This window comes from Pipra filicauda, unplaced genomic scaffold, assembly GCF_003945595.2.
Source record: "Pipra filicauda isolate LSUMZ 115617 unplaced genomic scaffold, ASM394559v2 scaffold51_size4534324_pilon, whole genome shotgun sequence".
Lineage (NCBI taxonomy): Eukaryota > Metazoa > Chordata > Aves > Passeriformes > Pipridae > Pipra > Pipra filicauda.
The window spans coordinates 3157716-3181709 of record NW_024104665.1 but is presented as its reverse complement, the minus strand read 5'-3'; the positions used below and the strand labels follow the sequence as shown (position 1 = coordinate 3181709).

General features: G+C 36.6%; 1 protein-coding gene across 1 annotated transcript in view; it reads right to left on the bottom strand.

Annotated features, from left to right (window-relative positions):
• CAMKMT (calmodulin-lysine N-methyltransferase) overlaps nucleotides 1-23994 on the bottom strand; it is a 217873-nt gene that overhangs the window by 180188 nt on the left and 13691 nt on the right. The window contains exon 3 of the mRNA XM_027723390.2: nucleotides 21525-21589. Within this exon, the coding sequence (XP_027579191.1) occupies nucleotides 21525-21589 (65 nt within the window). The remainder of the gene's footprint in view (nucleotides 1-21524; nucleotides 21590-23994) is intronic.

Here is a 23994-nt window from a genome sequence, read left to right as displayed (position 1 = left end):
GTAACAGTAGCAGCTGTTTGCCATGACTTCAGAGAACTTTTCCAACACAAAATATTATTTCACAGTCAGTTAGATTATGAAATTAAGAACAGACATGTTTTGTTTTAGGTTAGCCTTTGGTTAGTTCGCTAAATATTTAACATTCGTTTTCCCAGGCCTTTGACAACAGAATTTTTCCTGAAATCTGCTCTCATTTGGGTTCATTGTTTCCCAGTGACATTGTTGTGAATTCACCTGATCCTCACCTAATGTAGCCCTGCTAGTGACAGGATGCTGATGGGAATTTGTTTGATTCAGCAACTGTTAACAATCGGCTCTCCATTTTGTCTCCATGGAGTTCCTAGCACTGACTGATGGTTTTGCCATACCAATACATACTGTGCTCAAGAATAAAATAACTTTGCACATTGGAAATTTAATGTATCATTAAAAAAGGACATTTCCTTACAAGTACTGCTGAAACACCCAGTGCCATCAGAAGGAACAATTCCTTCTGATTGTGAGGGCAGGTTCACCCCCCCCAGCTCTCCAGAAAGAACTCCCCGAGTGGCCTCATCACAGGACAAGATATGAGTGAGAGAGTGAAACACTCAGCCAAAGAAAGGAAGATGTGAGATTCCATCAGCAGTACTGACCAAAGTGTTCAGTTCTGCCATTCCCCTTGATGCAAACTTTTAGTCCTGCCTCTTTGCTTCCTGTTCATATTCTTTTACTGCCCAAGCTCTGTGACACAGCAGAACGAAAATGAGAGTCTGGAGGGAAGGACAGGAAGGGTGGCCTTATCTTCAGTAGCACAGGCACTTCAGATGGGCTTAAAATGTTTGTGAAATGAAACTCAAACTATTACAGAGTTTGATTCTTTTACACCAGCTTCTCTGAGTGATTCTGTGATGATAATGCCTAAAGAGCCAGGTGCACTAATAAGCCATGTCCCATACATCTGTTCTCAAGGGAGAAAGCAAAGCCTGAATAAAGACAGAAGCACTATGGATGATAAGATGCTTTTTCTCTGAACACTGTGGGGAGGAAAGAAAAGACCACTCAGATGCAAGAGTGCTTAAATGTTGATAAATGTAAAGATAAATATACAATTTTTGAAGTTATCTTTAGGACAGTAGCAGAGAGACTTTCACAATATAAATTATTAGGTCTATTTACATCTCTAAATAATGAGATACATTGCATAGCACTTACATGCAGATAACAGAATGTAAATAGGACTCCCCTTTAAATAAAGCATTTAAATATTGTAGTTTTAAAAATCCAAAATGGAATAATGGAATCATTCAGATCACATATGATATTATTTTCAATTAGAAAAACATGCTGAATATTTTCCTGTGGTTAATTTTTGCTACATAATGCATGTTATTTAAAACATTACCGTACATTATTAAAAATACTCAAGCGATTTAATAATAAACTTTGAAAGAGTAACTCTCAAAATATATTAGTGCACCAATAGCAATCCTATTCAATAGCAATCCTATTAAGTGAAGCATCATTTAAAAGTGTCAATGGCTCTTACAACACCAGTTGCAATCCCTTACTAATTTAACATTACAGCTTCATTTCTTGTTCTAATCTCATCTAATTTACCCTTCTTATTTCCTTGCTTCTGGATATGCTAGGTTTGCCACCCAATGAGTTTATTTCGCTAGTCATTCACTTTTAACAGTAAAACCAAACTATTTGAGGGGAATAATCTCCCTGCAAATCCAACACAGGATAAAGAGCTCTTATTTATCGAGCATTTTGTGCCTTGAATTGAAGCATTATTGCAAAGAGTGAGCAATAAACAAAAACACCTCAGGGGCCTGGGAGGAGCAATGTAACCAATTACATTTAATTAAATCAAAGGATGGGAGCCCTAGGGTTGAATGAGCTGAAGAACAAATTTGCATTAACACCTAGCAGCCAAACAAGTAGTTCTTGGTTTAGTCTGGAAGTACAATTGTTGCCATCTATTCTCTGCACTGAAGGGGGGCCATTAGCTAAATTCTGAGGAATTGTTTGTCCACTGATGAGGGGCTGCCTTCTCAACATTTCACCTCCTCACACATGAAAATTGCCTACTAAAATAAACAGCTTCTTCTGAAATCCAGCAAACAAACATTAGTACATGGCTCAGAAGTTTGCAATTTTGTCACACCTTTGTCCAGAATCAACAAAGAGAATATTGCCAAAGAGAACACCTGAGAGAAGTGGAGACCCTCCAAGCCTTATCTGGGTGGATGAGGGGAAAAGACGTGAAAAGATTTAAACTGGCCACAACAAATTCTGTAAAAATTGAAACACATAGGATAATGATTACCTACAGCACTTTGGGAATGGACTGCAAACACTGAGCCTTTGGTATAATGAGAAGACTTCCTAACACCAAAGTAACTACCAGGGCAATGCACCTCGAGCCTTCCTCTCCACTGTCCAGAAACAGGAAAGACAGACCATGATAAAAGTCTGAGAAAAGCAGGGAATGGAAATTAAGAAACACGAGTGTGAAAATGATAGGGAAATTAAGAGCAATTAAATACAGAAATGTCAAGAGTCCACAACTCTGCATTTTCCAAACTATGATTCTGTGGGGGAAAACAGGAAAGAAAGACTACAAATGTTTAATCAGTTCTGAACTGCTCTTTCTTGAATGTTCATTGCACGGTCATGCTAAAAGACAGAGTTTACATGTAAAGAGGGTGATTTTTGAAGGTATCTATGAGGCATTTGGTAGAGTAGCAATGGCTAAAATTCCTTTTTTTTCATTATTTTAAAGACATACTTTCAGGATTTATAAGTATAATAATTTCAAATAATCAGAGATTTAAACTTACTGTCCCAGACACAAACTATACCTTAATCTACATCTGCCAGAAGCATAAATTAGTTTATCCATTTTAGGTTATACAACAAATGAAAAGGAATGTAATGGTTTCAAAACACTGCCCTAAACCTCAAGCTAAAAGGTTGAATTATTAAAATAATATTTTAGGCAATCAGTGTTCATTGTGCCCTAAAAGTGCAACAGCCAAGATTCTCATTTTGAAAAATACTGAACATGCGTACATAGTATTTTCTTAGCTCTTGTTCCTTGAATATTAAGATGGGGAGTACAGGGAACAGTAAAAGACTTTTGTAGAGGCCTACATGCTCTGATCTCAGTCTTTTCAGGAAGCTAGCTGTTCCCCTCTTGACCTATTAATTTTCTTGCTTTGGAAGAAATTAATCTGCAGTCTTACTCTGCAAAGTGACCATATAAAAATACAATTTTATTCTTACCAGACAAACTCGCTTCCTTTATTTACTCACAGCTACATTTTCCTCTCATAATGACGAATAAAAATATGTTTTAGTGCCCTTTTATACACTGTTAGACCCAAAAACCTTAAGGAGATCAATAGCTTCTTTCTAACAAGAGAAGAAGTTGGCTCATTTTCATCTTGTTAACTGAGGTACTATCCAGTTTAAAATATATCACAAAACTCTGTTCCAGAACAAACATCTATTACAGATGTGCTTTCAGACTTCACCTACTTCAGTCTAACTAAATCTACAACTGTCCTCTGAACATAAACAGTGCCGTTGTTGTGTCAGATCTTGTGATAATGAGGATATACAGAGTGTGAGATAGGTTTGTTAATCTGAGAAAAAAACCAAACCAAACACAACACTCATTTTCAAGGTGAGAGAGTTTTTCTATTAGATCAACCAGCTGATCCATCTTGGTATCAAATGCCAAAGTAAGGTAAAGTAATGGGTGTAGATGATCATGTATTAGGAGTGACACGAGAGATAGAACACGGCTACCTCCTTTAAGCAGCAAAACCTGATAAATCAGAATAGCATATAGTGCTACAATACCAATAAGTGTCTAGCTTACCATTTACAAGTACCTTAACTTAGACATGTTTCTCAACAGAGCAGAAGTAAATTATCTCAAAGCTGAACGTAAATGAGTAGAGAAGCACTAAGAAGTTCTGGAGGTTGCTTTCCTATTTTGTTTTAGAATATGCTTAGCTAACAAACTTCGAAACCATGACAAGACAAAGCACAGACTCTAGTTTCACATATATAGTCCTCACCTGTCCTTAATCCACATTCATTATGAAAAAAATAAACAAACCAAAAAACAAAACCTCTTACTCTAAATATGCACTTTTACCTTTATGGATAAGCTGGTCTGAACATCACTGCTTTCTCCTTCTTAAGGTAACTACAGATCTGATACATTTCCTAACTCTCAGCCATGACTTCTGCAAAAAGAGGTAAGGGAAGGTAGACTACGATTTGTTGTAGCAGGAAGAACACTATGGGAGAGTAGAGGAAATGGAGCAATGAAGAGGCTCTTGAATAAAATCCCCTCAAACAATGCTGTATGCACATGAAAATAGTTGTGTTTCCGCTGTTGTTTTTTTTTAAAGCTCAGGGATGGCATATCAACCAAAATGAACACAGCCAGATTTGCGGTGTGACATTTAGAAAGAAAATCCTTTACTGGTGAATTCTGTAACTATTGCACCTTTACTTACGAATGAAACCACACAATGATAAGAACCTGTGAAATTAGCAACGACTTCTGAACATTCAAAAGTTTGACACAGAGCCTACTGCAGCCATCCACTACTGCAGTGTTGAATCTTAGGATTTACCTATACACAGAAAGCACTACTCTGGAACTAAGTCTCCAAACATACAGCCAGTACATGTTTTTTGAATTCCTATATTACACTGTTTCTGAACATGGCTCTTACTCAGGTAAGAAATTTTCTCATATGTGTGGTAAGTCAGAATTCCTTTTAGACCAAAGGAATGAAAGCAGAATAGCAAAGCAGACAGAAGTGCAGCAGAAACACTGTGATGAGTGATTGTAGGCATAAGAAATGTCGGAACAAAGGAATAAAGTGATACACAGCCTACATGAAAAAATTAGAAAAGATCATAAATATGACAGACACACCTGACATAACAATTTACCTCCAGCACTACTCTGCCATATGAACCACAAAACAAGAAGTCCTTACAGTGGTCAATCTATGACACAATAGCTCTATGAATTTACAGTACTGAGCAAATACATACCAACTACCTTTCTAAACACTTACTTTCTCATGAGATCTAAAAGGAACCACACTGCGACAGAACATTCCAGATGCACGGAGTAATTAATGTACCTGCTGATGAGTGACACAAATTCAATCTGCACCCTGAACCCCTACATACCAGAGAGCTACTGTTAGCAGCACAATTAAGGTTTTACACTACTCCAGACAGAAGGCTGGGAGAGGCGATGTCAAGACTGACCCGCTATGAGAGATATTTTCTCTGAAACAAATACATGTTAAATTTGAAGCACGGTCTTGAGGGAAAAATTACTCGTACAATTTCAAATGTTAATCCTATTCCTCTTCTTTGAAAACAAACTACTTGTTTTAGTTTACTTCCATTTATTAAAAATAATTTTTTCACAAAAGTATGCAATATGGGAAGGAAGGAGTTCATTTTGGTTTTGAGGTCAACATATTTCTCATTTGAGGTGATATTTTGTGGTTTTCCTGTCTCAATCTCATCCATTCTGTACTATTTTCAAATCTGTTGTCCTTAAATGTTCTCAAAACACAGTTATTTCAATTTGAATTCATTATATCCTTTTTGATAGGTTTCTGTTTACCTCAGTAGAAAACTGAAATGTGCTAATGTTTGCTTCATCATCCCAATTAAATTGTTATTAATTAAGATCAACATTCTTTGCAGAAGATTCATAGCAACTACATAAGTAACCTAGAAAGGCATTTTACACAAAGTAGGAGACAATAACCTGAAATTTCACCAGGCAAAATACAGTTGGAATGTATAACCAAAGTTTTCACTCCAAACCACTCTGTACTGGTATTCAACTTGTTTACCACTGCATGTTTGATGCTGTACTCTTGAAGTGTTCAAATCAGGAAAAAAAAATTAATCAGTTCAATTTCAAAACAATATACAGATCTTAAGTGAATATAAAATTTCTATATCTTTACACATGGTAAAAGATAGTAAACAGTGACAAACTAAACCAAAGCAGTTTAATTCAAAATAACCAAAATACATCCATTTAAAAAGATGTTAATTAACCCTGCAGGGTACATGCAGGATTTGAAATGAGTCCAAACAATGTCCAGCTTAATGCTAAGAACTTATAAAATGAGCTATCAGGGCCTATTAGTGCATTGTAATGGCTTAGATACTTGAAGAAGTGACCCTAAAATCTCTATTCTGACCCGACTTTCAGAAATGGGGCAGAAGATTGACCTTCACACAATATAATCAGCAAAGGATCTAAAAAATGTATCTCTCTGTTATGTGAAACCACAGTTTTATTTACTCAGGCATGTTCACTTTGGAGTTAAGGTCCACTCAAGCATCATTTCAGGGTTAAAGGTTATAGTATAAAGCCATTATGTTTTCAAGCAGAGTAGCATGCTACCATTTGTTTTGCAGTAATATCACAATCAGACATTACCTTTTTAGCTTGGCCCAGCGGTGAGTTTAAGACCCTGGTGTTTACATTGTAAAATAGACTGATACTGTCCACAAGTCATTCAAACTGCATTTGCTAAATTTTAGACTGATGTATATTTTGTCTATGCTCTTACATAGACACACAGAGTTAAGGTTTATCACCTCTGATTCTCTAGAAAGTATGTTTATATAATAATTAGGTTGACTATATATTCAATATACAATCAATGTACAGAAAAAAAATCAATACTTTAGCATTCAGTTTCACAATGGGGTCAATGTCTTTGTCTTGAAAAACTGGATAAAGTAACTGTAAAAGTAGCTACAAGGACAATAAGGTTTCTAAAGTTCTCATTCAACACATTTTAAAAATTCCTTGCTATTGTTTACCAGCTCCTAGTATTCATTACATACCTATTCCAAACTGTGCTGATTTTGGCTGAGGTAGAGTTAGTTTTCTTCGCAGTGGCTGGTATGGGGCTGTGTTTTGGACTTGTGCTAAACACAGGGTTGATAACAGAGGGATGTTTTTGTTATTGCTGAGCAGGGCTTACACAGAGCCAAGACCTTTTCTGCTTTTTGTACTGCCACGCTGGTGAGGAGACTGGGGGTGCCCGTGATGCTGGGAGGAGACACAGCCAGGACAGGTGACCCAAACTGATGAAAGGGATATTCCAGACCATATGACATCATGCTGAGTATATAAAGCGTGGGGAAGAAGGAGGAAGCAGGGACCTTTGGACTGATGGTGTTTTGTCTTCCCAAGAAACATATGATGGGGCTCTGCTCTCCTGGGGATGGATGAATGAATACCTGCTGTCCATGGGAAACAGTGAAATTCCTTCTTTTGCTTTGCTCATGTGCATGGCTTTTGCTTTCCCTACTAAACTGTCTTTATCCCATGAGTTTTCCAGCTTTGACCCTTCTGATACTCTTCCTAGTCCTGATGGTGAGCAAGGGAGTGAGCAAGCAGTTGTGTGGGGTTTGGTTGCTGCCTGGGGTTAAACCATGACGCAAACTAAGAACATTTCTTGATCAAGAGCATACTTAAGGCTTTGTGCAACAATGAAGTCTGATAAGAACTGTGAGAAGGAGTGCTTATAGGACTCTTCACAAAAACAAACTAAAAGTTTGTTAAACTGACAACAAACAACAGAATCTTGATTTTAACATATTCTTTGGATTCACACAGGGCTACTGAAATCTACCACCAACTGCTACAAAACTGTATGCAATTTTAGCACCACACACTAATGATGTCTATCAAAACATAAATATACATATATTTGAAAACATAGCACCATTATGAATCATTGGATGATTCAAAGTGTAACGGTTAGACATACAAATGAAGATGTGGAGTACTTTCAGAAAATACGATTGTTTCTCAGTACATGTTCCGCAAAAACATGCCACTTAGCAAGTGCTACTTCACCACATGAAGGATCCTTGGGTTTGTGATCTGAAGTCTGTTCACAAAATTATTATACCACAAATTTGTATACAGAATTACAACAAGTATTTCCATTAAAGATCAAGGTTGCCAAATAAAATACTTGATTTCAGAAATTACAAAATTAGTTAGGAATTGCTACACCCTCTGCACACCTGTCTTGCCTATTTGCCCTAGGAAGCAATATGTAAATACTTCCACATATTGTACTTCAGAGAGGACCACTCCTTCCTTTTCGTTCACACAACTAAAGGCAAGTGTTCATTTAGTAATAAAGTAATCAATATTTACACTTCAGTTAAATACACAGAATCATTTCATACTTTCTGAATTTACCTTTTAATAGAGCAGGCTTCTCTAGCCTTTGGCTTGAAAGCCTTATGCAGCCTACCAGAATTCATTGCCTGCTTTTCAGTGTTTTTATCTGAAAAAGACTCAACCATTCACCCCTAACAGGACGATTCCTCCACCTTACAGTCCTTGTCAACTCTGTTTCTCACAGCATGTGGTGGTGACCTGGGGACAGACAGAATTCAGAAAGAGACTTTCTTTAGATGAAGCCCTGAGGCACAGAGAGAGGAAAAACATTCCCTCCACCAAGTCTTGAGTGTCTAAAGCACCCAGAAACTCTTTTTTTTTTTTTCTTGAGTATTTGACATTTATGCTTTAGGTGCTGAAATCACCATTTTAGCTGCAATTTGCTTCTGCAGATCAGACCTTAGGTCATCATGGCTAGGCTTTGCGAAAGAAGATTTGGGAAGGCTCTATCCACATTTGTTACAGAGATCAGACCTTAACCTTTCAGAAAAAAAACCCAACATACTAGCCAAGCACCACTGAGAACCTTCTGGCAGATGGAGGAAGAGATCTGCTCTCCAAGCAACAAGCAGCTGCACAAATCACGAAATTCCCATTTGCACGTGCAACTCTAAAATAATGGTGCATTTTGTAAAGCCAAGGTTAAATTTAAGCAAACTTCAGTGGGTATTTTTAAACATCAAAAATCCCATAATCTGGAACATCAGCTCCTCCACAGGTTGTTAGCAAGATTGTAACTTTCACACCAGCTCAATTTCTTTATGATTACACAAATAAAGTAAATTAAACTACTGCAGCAGTCTACAAAGAGCAGCAGTTAAAAAGAACTACATGTATTTCACCTGAGCAGGCATGGGAATAGATGAGAGAAAGAGCTCTAGAAACATAGTTCTGTTGCTGGCCCTGTGGGAAACATTTTCTGGTGCACTCACGATTTTTTTCCAGCCCTCTTGAAGCTAAGCTAGTATAGCCTCCTTTCCACCTTTGACTTCTAGTCTCAGTCCAGTTATTCTCAGGACACGCTCATCTCATTCATTGTGATTTCATCCCAGGCTCCTCTCTGCCCAATCTGGTTTTTCTCTTGGAAAGAAACTAATCAAACATGTCTTTATTTCCAATTTTCCTTCTGGCTCAGCCACTAGTGTTTTCCTCATTCTTCTCCTCCACATGCTCCTTGTCTTACTACTCTTTCAGACCAGGCTTAGTTTTTTTCCCACTCCCTCTTGTGATCATCTTCTCTTAGCATCAGAAAGCAATATGGATCTTTTCCCCAAAAACGGGCTGTAAAGTCCTGTGGTAGGAAAAAACTATTTAAAGATTAAGGACAAACAATTGCAGATATAGTTGCCACCATCCTTCAAACTGTTACATATACAGATAACATACAAATTCTACAAATTATTTTATATGTCTCTACAAATTATGGAATATGTATCTACAAAATATGAAATACATTCACATGAAAGTACTATAATATGTATTATATGTTAAGTGTATCCCTTAAGTATTCTTTTTTTGAATGGTACTTTTGGAATATCAAGTACCAAGTGTATTTTGTTGCCTACTTTTATGCTATGCAACATTCAAATTCCCAATTTAAAAAGAGGAGGAAGAGTAAAATTTGCTACTCATTTCTATGCCAAGTTTCAATTATCATGCTCCTTATTATTCGGCACAGAAAACATTTCAATAGTTACCAGATTCTCACCTCATTCAAATTAAAATAATTTGGGGGGATTTTTTTTAATCAATTTTAAAGGGAAGACAATGTTTCTTATTCATTTGACAAGCCTTGCTGAAGACAATGAGATGCTTTATATTACTAAGGCAAGTCAAATTTGACTTGTACTAAAAACAATTGAAAAAATATGACAGTAATTCAAAAGCTGACAATGCTTTCAAACATTTGGGGAAAGATGGCACATTGCAGTTCTACTTTCATCATCTTACAATAATTATGTCACCAATAAGATCCTATTTCAGGCAGGGTTAAAGTATACCGTCAGGTGAAATAAATCTTCGACAGCACCTTACTGAAAAACACTCTGCTAAAAAATCCAGATTTTCTTCTTCTTATATATAATGTGAATATATAGATAAATATATGTGTAATAACTATATATACTTATGTATGGTAAGGTAATGGCCAGTCTTCGCGAGCGAAGATTTTTGGGAAAGGTCATTAACCCTTCCAGCCTGCGCAGTGGATTTTTAGGTGAGACACAGCGTGCGCTGAACTGAGCCCACCCTTTAGTCCTGAGGTTCATCTGCCGGGGCCGAGCAAAGCTTGGACAGTGGCAGTGAGGTCCCCAGGATGTAGGTTTGTTTAGAGTGACCTTCTCTTAGGTGGATTGCCTACCAAGGCTGACGAGCTCCACCTGCCCAGGGGGCCGGGAATCGAACCCGGGTCGCAGAGGTGAGAGTCAGGCACTCTAACCACTAGACCACCAGAGGCCCCGATACTTATGTATATACACACATTAAAAAAAAATGTGTGTATATGGGCTTTTTAATACTTATGTATATACACACATTAAAAAGCCCATGCCAATTAGACCAATTTACTTAAAAATCATAGGATAATATCTTATCTATCTATATCTAATATTTATAATTCTGCAATAAGAAACATTTTGCAATTACAAATCAAATCCCTATATTTAAAGGCTTTGATTTGTGAAAGGATCTTACAGGAATGCCCATGAGAACAAGGCCAGGTGCAAGGTCCTGCTTCTGGGGCAGGGTAAACCCAAGCGCAAATACAAGCTGAGTAAAGAACTGACTGAGAGCAGCCCTGCCAAGAAGGATTTGGGGGTGCTGGTGGATGAGAGGCTGGACATGACCTGGCCATGTGCACTCACAGCCTAGAAAGCCAATCGTGGCCTGTGCTTATCAAAAGCAGCGTGGGCAGCAGGGCAAGGGAGGGGATTCTGCCCCTCTGTTCCACTCTGGGGAGAATCCACCCACCTGGAGCACTGCATCCAGCTCTGGGGTCCCTGCACAGGAAAGACATGGACCTGCTGGAGCGAGTCCAGGCAAGATGTTTAAAGGGATGGAGCATCTCTCCTGTGATAACAGGCTGAGAGAGTTGGGGTTGTTCAGCACAGAGAAGAGAAGGCTCTGGGGACACCTTACAGAAGCTTTCCAGTACATAAAGGGGGCTGCAAGAAAGCTGGAGAGGGACTTTTGGCAATGGCATGTAGTGATAGGATAAGGGGGAATGATTTTAAACTGACAGAAGGCAGGTTTAGATTAGATATTAGGGAGAAATTCTTTACTGTGAGGGTGGTGAGGCACTGGAACCTGCTGCTCAGAGAAGTTGTGGATGCCCCATCCCTGGCAGTGTTCAAGGTCAGGTTGGATGGAGCTCTGAGCAACCTGGTCTATCGAAAGGTGTCCCTGCCCATGGCCAGGGAGGTTGGAACTAGATGACCTTTAAGATCCCTTCCAATCCAAACCATTCTATGATTCTATGATAACTGGACTCATCATTTCCAGGATTCTGCCTATTTCTTTTTGACAGTTTGCACTCAACTGTTACAACAAAGCTCCTTAAATGCCAAACATAGAAAATTCTCTTTATTCTAAAAAAAAAAAAAAAAAAAATTGCAAAGAAACAATTCATATATGAAAACACAGAATTTTCATTAATTATTGTCTCATCAGCAGTTCAGTCTGATTCTAAATGAGCCTTGCAGAATTAATTGGCATAACATTCCTTTCTGTTACGCTGTCACTTACCCTAACAAACTATAAAATGTGTGCCTGTATACTTTAATATCAAATATTTACCATATCATTTTCTGAAAAGCACATAAATAAAATCCTCAAAAGAAAACACTATAATAATTATGAGGAAATACATCTTTGAAATAATGACAATCACAACAAACTTAAAGCACTTAGATTATCTCTATCAATTTTTGTCTGAAATTAACCACGTTATTGGGCTGTATGTGCTGTTAACAAAACTAAATATTTTAAAATCTATATTATATATGTCGATTGCTATCATAATTACTTTTGCCTGCCGAGAGAAAGCGTGAGGTATTACAGCTTCTGGAGGTTAACATGGGACACATGCAACTGGCTGCTACATTATGCAAACATTTACATTGTAAAGCATTTATCAGTTACACAAAGATTGCAATGAATGAAGTCTCTGCTAAGTAGCTGATCTTGAATATGTATTCAATACCGCTACTGTAATTTAAGTTTTTTTCAATGCTAGGTATGACAGCATGTTTTTAATTCTGGAACTGGAAGATTCAATGGAAATGGGAAGGATAAATACTTCTTTTCAACAGGTGCTTTGAAAATAAGGAAAACAATTCAACAAGAATTTTATCTGAGCAAACAATTAGAAGGCATTATTTGGACAGCTTCCAAAAGTTGTCCACCTCCACCTTGATTCATATGATTCCAGTTACTTAGTGGATACCTGTATGGTTTTGTTTCTTTAAATTATGCTGAATTCAAAGACAGTATATTTTACTGTACATTTAAAAATTACTATAGTGATCTCTGTTTTTTAAATGCCAAATCTAAATGACAATTTTATTCTTGTGTCTTTTAATCATTTTGTGGATTCTTCTGCCTTTTTGAATAGCTATACAACTTTAAAAGGCAGCTTAAAACCATTAGAGACCGTTGCCTTTTGCTACTACTACCATTTAAATAAAATTACTTTTAAGTCAAGGCTTACAAAGCTGTTTATATTGTAATGCTCAATATTCATGGTAAGGAAAAAGTCTGCTTCTTCATGAGAAAAGTTACAAAATTCCTCAGGAGTCAGCCTACATATAACAAAGGATAATTTAATTGCTGCATGCATTTGTTTTTAAACATCATAAGTCCTTTAAGTTGGTGGCTATATGTCAGAATTTCTATAGAAAAAACAGTAAAAACTGTGTTTTACAAAATTTGAATACAGCTCAAGAAAGTGACAAATATCTTACCACCAAAAAAAGGAAACAAAAAGAAATTGAACATGAGCTTCAGTTTACTAAACTAAAAAGAGATGCACAAACACAGTCCTTGTTATTAATCCACCACTACCACCCTGATAAGAGATATTTTATATAAATAGTTGACTTCTGGTTTCAACACTTTTTCACAGATGTATGTTTGAAAGCAATGTCTACTAATCTCAATGGGTAAAGAGAGAAACATTACAGTACATATATACCGACAATTCACTGCTGATTACCAAATAACTGCACGAGTCCAATCAAAACCAATCAAAACTCACGCACGTAAAAATATTTCCTGAGACAATCTAAGATTAAAACATCCTCCTCTGCTACTTTAACCTAGGAAATAATCATAGAATGGACCCAGATTCACCTGCCAGTAAGCAAGCCTCTCCCACAGGACATGTGCAGCTGCACACGCCTTCCTCACAGCGAATTTATATTTGTTAGTTTTCAACAGAAAACATAATGCATGATTTTAAAAGCAGATTATGGTTGTGGACAAAATTATCATATTAATTCTTAGTAGTAATAAAACCTCCTCTGTTTATCTGGCTAAGCTCATTTTTACCAGAGTCTTTAACCACACACACAAAAAAAAGGAAATACCTTCTACTTTGGGAATGTCCAATTAAATAATAACTGTATCTATAAATTGCCTCAAATTGCCATAATTTAAAAATGAGAACCAAAATACAGCAAAAATAAGGACCCTGTATACAAGCTGATTTCTCCTATTAAGTTTTATTATGAAGATATTCCAGCATTTTTAGCCTGACAGAATTTATACTAAGGTGCTGATTCATAATATGGCTTAAGATTGCACAGTGTTTTAGCTGTGTGAATAGGTAAATTTTATGGAACTAGGTATGAGTTTACGGTGAGGCACACTGCTGTTTTCAAATTTTAAATTCACAGTTACTGGCAGTAGGGTCTTTTTCTGACATACTGTCATGAGGGATTACCCAATACATTCAGTAATATTGCTTCTTGCCCTGTCCAAAAGGAGCTGCAGTGAGAGAACACACAAAAGCTCTGAGCCCATTCCCTTTGCTAACTCAGGTGTGCTGGCCTCCCCTACTTTCATGAAACTACTTTGTGAGTGTTATAACCATTAGACTCATGTCTGAAACCACATAAATTCTACACGAAATCTGCAGCTGCCACACGGGAGGTTAAACAAACAAAAAAAAAAGTTATACCTTCCATACTTTTTGACAGACACGGTTGAAGCACCTAAATAAAGGAAAGGATTTAAGACTGTGAATGCACCAGGTTAGGAACTGAAACTCCAAAGAGAGAGTGAGTTAATGACACACAGGTCTCAGAGTGCCAGCTGTGGTGAATTCCAGGCCATGCCATTATGTGTGTAGAAACACCTCCTTACCTGAAGGAGGACAGATTTTTACTGTCACAGCATCTAAAGTTCAGTTCAGCAGTGCCCAGGTCTCTTTTCTGACACAGCTCTAAGTCCTTCAATTTTGATAACTCAAGTGGGTGGCATTTAAAATGAGAAGGTACTCCTGAAAATATAACACTACCCAATTTAACAAAGATCTTACAGTAAACATACATGTGGGAGAGGTTAGAAGTCAGGTCTCCTAGTGGCCCTCTACATACCACCACTGTAAGATGTTTTGGTTCTGCCTCCCATTTCTAACCCATGAACATCTGTGTAACAAAAAACAGATTTATGAGAATTCCTACCTCTAAAAGGGATCTAATATTTTTTTCACAGAAGGGATATGGTATGGATTAGCCAATACTCAAAGTAGTAGTTTTGTTTGAATACAGTTGTGTGAATTAGTCCTGAATGAAATTGAGCCTTTCACCCTGACATTTTTGAAAGAAGACACGAGTTCACCCATTTAAATATGATTTTTTAAAATGAAATACAGAGTAACTTTTAAAAAGTTCTCTAAAAAAAACTTAAAAAAACAACCTGTAAGTTATGCATGACGTTTCAGTTGCATTTGTGTGGAGAAAATAAAGAACAAGGACTGTCCTTGCTATCTCCACACTACAGCCCCAGATGAGACTATAATAGAATTACAGAGAAATGCCCCATCTGATGTGCCAGTAAGATCCCACCAGCAACTTTGTGTGGTATCAAACAGAAGGCAGCTATTCAAGGATGCACTCCAAGCATGGCATTTCTCGAGCAGGTTTTGCACTTCATGCCTGTTCTTTTGTGAAAAGCAAAAGAACATGGCAAGTAAAAGGAATTGAGAGAACAGAAAGAACAATTGCAAAGAACCCTGCAAGTTCCACCCAAATGTCAACAATCTACTGCACATCAAAGTCATTTGAAACTATTTATTTCAATTATGCTCAAATTTGAAATATTTTTAGAGAAAACTCTACAGTGCATTAAAAGACTAAGCTTAATTAATAACACAACACACCTTATAGGGATGCTTACCATTGTTATCCTGCCCTATCCCAATTAAAAAGGTGATTAAGATAAGCTACTTAATGTAAAAGTAAAACCCATGAAATCAATTACAATAATTCATACTCTTCTCCTTCTACCAATCTAATTTAAGGTGTTATACCATATCTTCAAAATTTTAACTAATTTAAATCAAAAGATACAACTTTAGAATACACCGAATAGTTTCAAAAATACTTCAGGTCAACACTAGTGCATGAAATCAGACTACCACAAGTAGTACACTTAGAAACCTATTTATGCCAACTGATTAAGACAACAGATCTGGATTTCTTCACTTCCCACTTCTCTGAGGTGGTGCCATGATTGAAAGTATAGGCACAAAGATAACGATTGGAATATGGAGAAGGAAAAACACTGTCTAGAGGAAACAGATTCCTGATCAGAGTTATGATTCCTCTTTTCAGAACAGAAGATTTAGTGGGGAAAAGCCAAATAATTTCAGTACTTAGACAAATCACCGATGTTTCATCAGAGACCAGTTTCATAAGAACAAGAAGAGTATTTTAAAAGGTGCCTGCTTCTCCCCAAATACTTATTTTCTGCTCTATTCCATATGCTTTATGTTGGTCATGTCAATGTGACTACTTGGGATGATGCCACAAACTGAATCAGTGGAGTGAATCGGAGGGGGGGAGGGAGGAAACAGCTGTTTTTTCTTAACCCTGATTATGAAATGTTTTATTTAAAAGGAAGCTGCAGAGTGAATAGTAAATTGTAGGTATCATAAATACAATATTTCATTCAAAACAGCATGTATCATTGCTATTTAGACACTCTTCCAGTCAATGTATTTTCTGTTGAAGGTTTTCAAGAGTGTCTGAGGTTCTGACCTGGTAAACAATTTCAAACTGCCACACCTATGGAATGAGAGGAGGCTCAGAAGACAGTGAGAGGCAGTTTCTTCAGGTGAGAATACCCACTGAGTCACGGACAGAGAGGAACCATATCCAAGTCAATGTGCCTTTCACCACTGAAAATAAGATGTTTACTCAAAAAAATGGGGGAAACTTCCACAGCAGCACCTGAAAAACACAATCTGTTCCCTTGTTGATTCTAGGTAGCGTTACATGAAATACAGGAGCACCTCTGCTGCCACAAAGGATGCCGTGCCATGATTTTCCCCAGGTAACTTTATGGCATCTATCCCTCCAGGCATAATAATTCAGTAGCTGACATGATCTCTCCATAGAGGAGCTCACCTACCTATGAGTCATGCAGTGAGAGCTCTGAAGAAACAAGTAGCCCTCTAAACACATCCTCATATACTACTACCAAGAAAGAAGACCCCCCCTCTCATTCTAGTTATTTGAGAGCAAGGAAGAAAGAAGAAAAGGTTCTTTGTTTTAGAATAGATTTTAAAATATTTTTCTTAAGTAAATTAGGAAAAAAAAGTGACATGATTACAAGTTTTAAGTAAGCATAATTTTAAAATTAATACAGTCTGCAAAAAAGTGCAAACTAAAAGGAGAAATTTTTTTCTTTTCTTTTCTTTTTTTCCCCTTGATACCTGTTTCCAAAAAATGTGATGTGGGTCTAAAATTTAAGAAAACTTTTTCCCTCTTGTTATTTTTATGAAAAGGAAAAAAAAACATTTTCCAGTTTCACTAGCTTATTTACTTGGGGCAGAACATATTAAAATTTAAAAAAAAAATCCAATGTAAAATTTGTTGCAGAGACTGGAACTTCTAAATGTAAAATTAGCACAAACAAACCTAGTTCTAAAGATGTTGAGTAGGTGTTTTGTAACAGTAACTATATCCAGGAAACTGTGCAACATTTTCCACCAATAAAACTCAAAAAATAGAAAAAAAATGAAGAAAAAAGTGAATACGTAATTCTATTTAAAGCTATACTATTTACAACTACCTCAAAAAGAAAGCTTAAGTGTTTGCAGGATTTACTTGCCTACAGGAACAACAATTTTGGAGTATATGCCTGGGTAGCTCTGTAACTGTAGCACCCTCTGCTGCTCTTTTAGTTCTAAAACATATAACTGTACACTCAACCAAGTAGAAAATAAAATGAATATGTGTTGCACATGTTGTTTCTTGAAAATGGTTATATTATTAACTAATTCTATGTGCAGTTTACAAGAAAATGTTTTGTTATTACATATAGCATATTTGCAATTTTATACTACTTGAGCATTCTGGACTATCTTGTTTCTGTGTCAACATCAGGTAGATACTAAATGAAAATCCCAAAACACGCTGTATTTCATTTCTTGAAATTCTCCTTTACATACTCTGTAGCTTGCATAGGCTGGTGGCAATGAGTAAAGAGGTTTATATTTTGGACCTTGATCATTTCACTTAATTTAAATGTATACATAATTTAAAATTATTACTTCAGGGACATAGTCATACAAGCACTTCAGTCATAACTGCTTTCTCCCACTTGGAAAGGCAACGGAAGGTGATAATCTCAAAAGCTCATCCTTGTAGACTTTTCCTTAATTTTTGGACAGTTTCTTCTGCAAGAATGAATGTGGCATGTGGCTTCAGGGGCCAACTCATGCTGTCCCACAATGCCACCACTGAACCTTTGGCCTGGGATGCATCATTTCTTTTAAAGGACTACCTCAGGACTAGAGATGGTGTCAGGATGTACCATCTTTTTAACAGATGGCATATTGTTGTCTAAAATGAACAGACTGATCCTTTCCTTCATTCCAGTCCTCTTTTCCCTGCCTCCTGTTTTTGCATAGAATTAAAGCTGAATGAAGTGCATTTAGCATTGCATCCTGTCTGTGTGGAGAATTCATTTAGAGTTTTCATGTGGAAACCACTCTCTCACAAACAAGAGAGGAACAGGAGAAGAACGAAATTTCACATTTTTCTGGGAGAGTGAAAGCTAATTGCAATTTATAGTGTGAGTTTTCATTTACAGTAGCAATCCTACAGTGAAAATGCAAAATCTTTTTGAAAAGGACAGAATACAAGTGTACATACCAAGTTTGAACGAGATATTGTACAGAGGCAATTTTCAGAGTTAACACTTGGGACCTTGCAATACACCATTTAGAGCTACTGCAGCTGTCTCCACTTTTGTCCTGAAGTCTTACTGGTATAAGGCAGTGCCTTTGGAAGCAGTCATGAGTATTCCTCAAAAGCTGCTTATTGATATTTTATATAATGCTGCCAGCTAGTGGCACATCTTGTACTGAGTTGATACCTACTGGTAGTATAGCAAAACTGGTATTAACTAGAGTCTGCTCTACCACTTTTCTTTTGATGGTGTATGGTGATGTGACTGTTAAAAACAATAAGAAGAGAGATCAAAATGTGAAACAGAAAGAGCATAGAAATGCTCCGTGAAAGAGCTTGTTTTAACAGAAAATACTTACTAGAAGAAACAAAACAACTTCCCCTAAAATCACACAAATCTTGTTGTTTGAAGCAAATTATGTTTTAAAAGGATTTAATATGCAATATGTTTCAGTATTTACAACATCTAATCTGTTTAATACACAATTATTTCATGATCTAACATTCACTAGCAAAACATTAATCTTGCTGATAAATTTGCTGTATCACAGCCAAAACAAACACACAGAAAACTAAAGTATTTACCTCTTTTCTGACAACTCAGTCCAAATAGTTTAAGTGAAGTTTAGTGCACAATAAATAAATTCTGGCTGTGTAGGGTCCCAAAAGAACACTGAAGTCTGTAATTTTTCAAGGTGTCCCCTCACAGAGCATGCTGCGGTGACAGTATGTTCAATACTGGCTAACTCTGTTAGTATTAGGTATTAGAAGAAACAATCTGATACTGCTAAAGACCATTTTAGAAATATTTGGGGGTTTTTTAGAGTAGGTTATGATTTGATAATACAAAGTTCTTACAGAACACTACGGTAGTTGTAAAAAATAGTCAACCTAATTTTAGAAATAAAACAGTAGTTACCTTAGCAGGTCAAAGGAGGTGACCCCTCCATCATTTCCACGGTGGGTTAACACAAAGAGAGTCAGAAAATACCCAGGAAAAGGTCGAAGAAAGAGACAATTCAAATCAAGTGACAATGAGAGTGCACAGAAATTCAGTCAGGTATGAGCCAAATAGAGCAGCTCAGTAAACACATGGTTGGGGGAACTTTACTATGATGGTGTGACAGACACATAGTTACTCTGGCTTGGACACAGAATATTTATTCCATACAGGTGGTAGCAAAAAAGTATGATTATTACACTCCAAGCTAATACTGCATGCTGCCAGAAGATAAAAATTATACCATTACCCTTACAGAGTGTAATCTAGGGTGCATAGTAAAATAGGCATAAATCACCAATATGTAGATCAATACAGATAGACACAAAGACATTTAAAAATGGGGAGCATGAATCTGGAAATGACTTAGCAAACATTGTATATAATGGCACAGCATGAACCCTCAAAGAAATACTGAATACAGAAGGACAAATGTGAATCTTTGTATATACAGATAAACAGTAAGAAGAACTACAAATGTCACATTACTCCTGCGTTAGCACCGGCTGTGTGCCTATTAGAGTGTAAGTCTTGTTCTACCACCTGCAATCAATATGAAAGTAGCTGAAATACTGGAAAAAGTTAACGGAAGAGCTGACAACACACCTATCAATAGGAAAGCATATGAAAACTTTAGTGGAGTAAATTATTTGTGTTAACAGGGAAATTTGTGTAGATTGAGCACAATTTAAGCGCTCACACAAAAAAACAAAGATTGAGAGATCATGTTAACATGTTTCACAGAGTAAGGTACACTGTCCTGATCCACTGTGTGAAGCACTTCTAAACACACACACAAAATATTTTCTCTGCCGTTCAAAATAAATACTCAAGTTGTTATCTAATGAACTAATATAACAATATTTTTTCTGGATCCAAAGCCCTATTTAAGTTTTTTTCCTAATTATTTCACTTTACCAACTTTATTGGTATATTTGAAAACAAAAAAACCAATCAGAAAGATAAGGCAGAATAATCAAATAAGAATGATATGTATATAATTATATAACAGTAATTACTCATCACATCAAAAGTATTTCAATATTATTGCTTGGCTTAGTTTCCACAGTCTAACACAATTCTATAATTCAAGTCCATTAGTAGCATAGATAATTTTATTAATAAGTATACTGAAGCAGAGCCATACTGGGTCAGACATTGATGGCCCACTTACAGCTCATCTTGTCTCAGGTTAATGCAGCCAGTAACTGATGCTTAGACAACAGTGAAAGATCAGGACAAACATATCATCCTACTGCCCCATTAATTCTCCTAAGACCCAGCACTTCCTAAGCCATAAGTGATGTCTTTATATTTAACAGCCACAGTGAATTTTTCTTGCACAATTTTTTTCCCCTTTTGCTTTTCTGAATTCATGTTTTAGGAACCAAGACATTCTGTGGGGAGCAATTTCACAACTTGACTGTGTGTTTTCTTTTGTGTTTCTGTGATTTCAGTTTATCCACTCCAAGCTGGAAGTGCTGTTGTTTGCTTCCCATGTTCTCACGCTGTTGTTCCCCACACAGCTACTGCTGGCCAAAGGCCAACACAAATCAATGGGCTAAACTAATTTTTTGTCCAACCCAGTTCAGCTGCTCTAATGTCCCCACCACAGTCACAGAACCAAAAATAACCTGCACTGGGATGACTTGAGGGTGTACCCACACAAACAACTGTGCTACGTAAACCTGTAACATGTAAAATGTTATGGTACCTCTGACCACAGTAATGGAGTTTCTCAGCTAAACAAAATGGTTATTGAAGGCTCATACAGAAATATTTTACATTGATGCGTTTAGACTTCTATCAACATAATACTGTCTTTAAATAAACAGTGACTTACAGACATTCCCCGTGTTGTCAAAACTTGTAAGAACATCTTTAACATTTAAGAGACCATTGTGAAATCTGGAAGAAAACATAAAAGAAAACATAAATTGTGATTTTACCAACATGTAAACAATTAAAAAAAACCCCATCTTGTCTCTTCATTCCCTTCTCACCAACTCGTTCACAGTGAACTAGCAAACAGGTACTACTGTAACCACCAGGGGGAAAACAAGGGGACAAACATTAGTTTTCAAAGTCCTATCACTGAAAATCCATGCATCAGGAATGTGTTGCTCCAAAACTAATACCAAGAGGAAAACATTTCCAAGGAGCATCAAATTTTATTTAGTTCTAGAAGTCACATATAGAAAATAAAGAATTTTGGTAAAGCTTTATCAGCAGCTTTATTTCCTTGAAGAGGAAAACCAAAAGACTATTTCTAAGCAGCAGCTGTACACACATTCCTATTTTCTCCCACAAAAGCAAGAACACTTAATTAAATTAATGTGAACAATTAAATTGATTAATGTGTTCAGTGAACTGCATTTTCTTTGGTTTTACATTTGCATAACCCAAGTGAAATAAACATTCAAAACTGGGGATAATAAATTCATTAACTAAATTTCACACATCAACTGCAAATTTTAGAATACAGCGAGAAAAGCACTGACAGCAGCAGAAAGAATATACACAAAATTTAAATAAAAATTTACATGTTATACATATCAGGCCAGCTGAATTCGCACACACACACACAAAGCATCTAAATTTCTTTCACCTGTTCGAAGATAATCTAGGCCCAAAATGAAAAAAATATTAAAATCTTATGCTTCACAACATCAGATCACACAGTTGTTTCACAAATGCATTAAAAAAATCTAAAAAGAATTCAGCAAGGCAGTAAAATAGATAGTAAAAACACTGTTTTTAACAGTGTTTCAAATATAGCTTCTAAGGCTGTTTAGGAGCATCCTAATTGGACACACCAAAAAAATTAATAAATCAAACAATTCTAGCACCTACAAAATTAGTTCTCATTCTCTCTGCTTTTTTTTCCTAAAGGAAAAATGTTGTAAGAATGAAAAAAAAAAAAATCGACCTTTACGCAAATAAGAAATTGCATATTTATTATTTAAAAATCCACTATTTATAGCTTCTGATAAGCATAAGCATTAAATAAACATGAACATAAATTTTGAGAAGCGAAGCACCAAACAGCAACTAGACTAATTCTTAAAAAAATGAAAATCAAATGGAAATCAAGTTAACATAAACAGGGGCAACAAAATACATGTAAGATGTTACAAAAGATTCAACTGGATATTAATGCTATTCTCCCAGCTACATAAAAACAAATCAAAAATACATTCCTTATGTACAGTGGAAGCTTACAAGAATTCTGATGGGTCATTTGGATTTTAAATGCACTTTTTCTTCCTCTTTTTTGCAAGTTTGTTTTCAATCAAATTGGGCAACTGATACACCATGGCTAGTTCAAGGGAAGTGACAAGAAAGCAGAGAGGATCTGTTCTACCAACCACAGAGCTGCCCTTTAAATTCTCCCCTGTTGAATCCTAAGCATCCTACAAACTCTGTAACTGTGCATATGTCTGAGGCAGTTAGGGTCTCTCAGACAGCTGTGAATGTCTCATCTCTAAATGAATGTAAGATGGGGGAGGGACATGTTGACAAAGTAAAGAAATATTTTAATCTTTGTTGGCATGCAGACTAGTCTTGAGATAGCATGCTTTGGTTTTGGCTTTTTCCCCCTCAATTTCTTTATGTACAGAGTTCATATATAAAAGAGATTTATCATGTAGCTCTCCAAGTGAAGCAAATAAAGGTAAGGACGAAAAATTTAGTAATCTAGTATCAGTAGTTTAACAGAATGCTATGAATAATTAAAACAGAAGTAAGTGAAGTGTCCTGGTCTAGAAAAGAATACAATTTGTATGCTTCAGGGTCAAAAGGCAGATAAACACAAAAAGCCATAGCTTGTGGGGTCCAAGTACAAACACAACACACTCCAACCTTTGCTCCGTTGGTCTCTAGGGGCACTTTGCGCTGACACCCTTCTCTGGCTCCCTGCAATATTCAAAGTCTCTTTCTCTAACTCTGTCTCAGCAACCTCCTTCTTGCTTTCACAAATATAATTCATGGCAATTACAGAAGTGAGACATAATCTAATGACGAGAAGCATCCAGATTTGCTATGGGGGACATCCTCTTCTCCTCAGTCTTCCAAAAGCCCACTCCACAGTCATTATGAAATGGGACAGGGTTTGAATTCAACAGCTATGTCCTTTAGTCTGGTCAGCTTATGAAACCTGCACTGAACAAAAGAAGGGAGCAAGCCCGATCTAGAATGAGAGGAGTAGCCACTATCTCAACAGTGATTGGATAGCAAATCTGCCCTCATTTACTCCAAAGCTCACATCTCAGGTCTGAACCATATTATCTCTACGGACTATGTTAAAACTACTC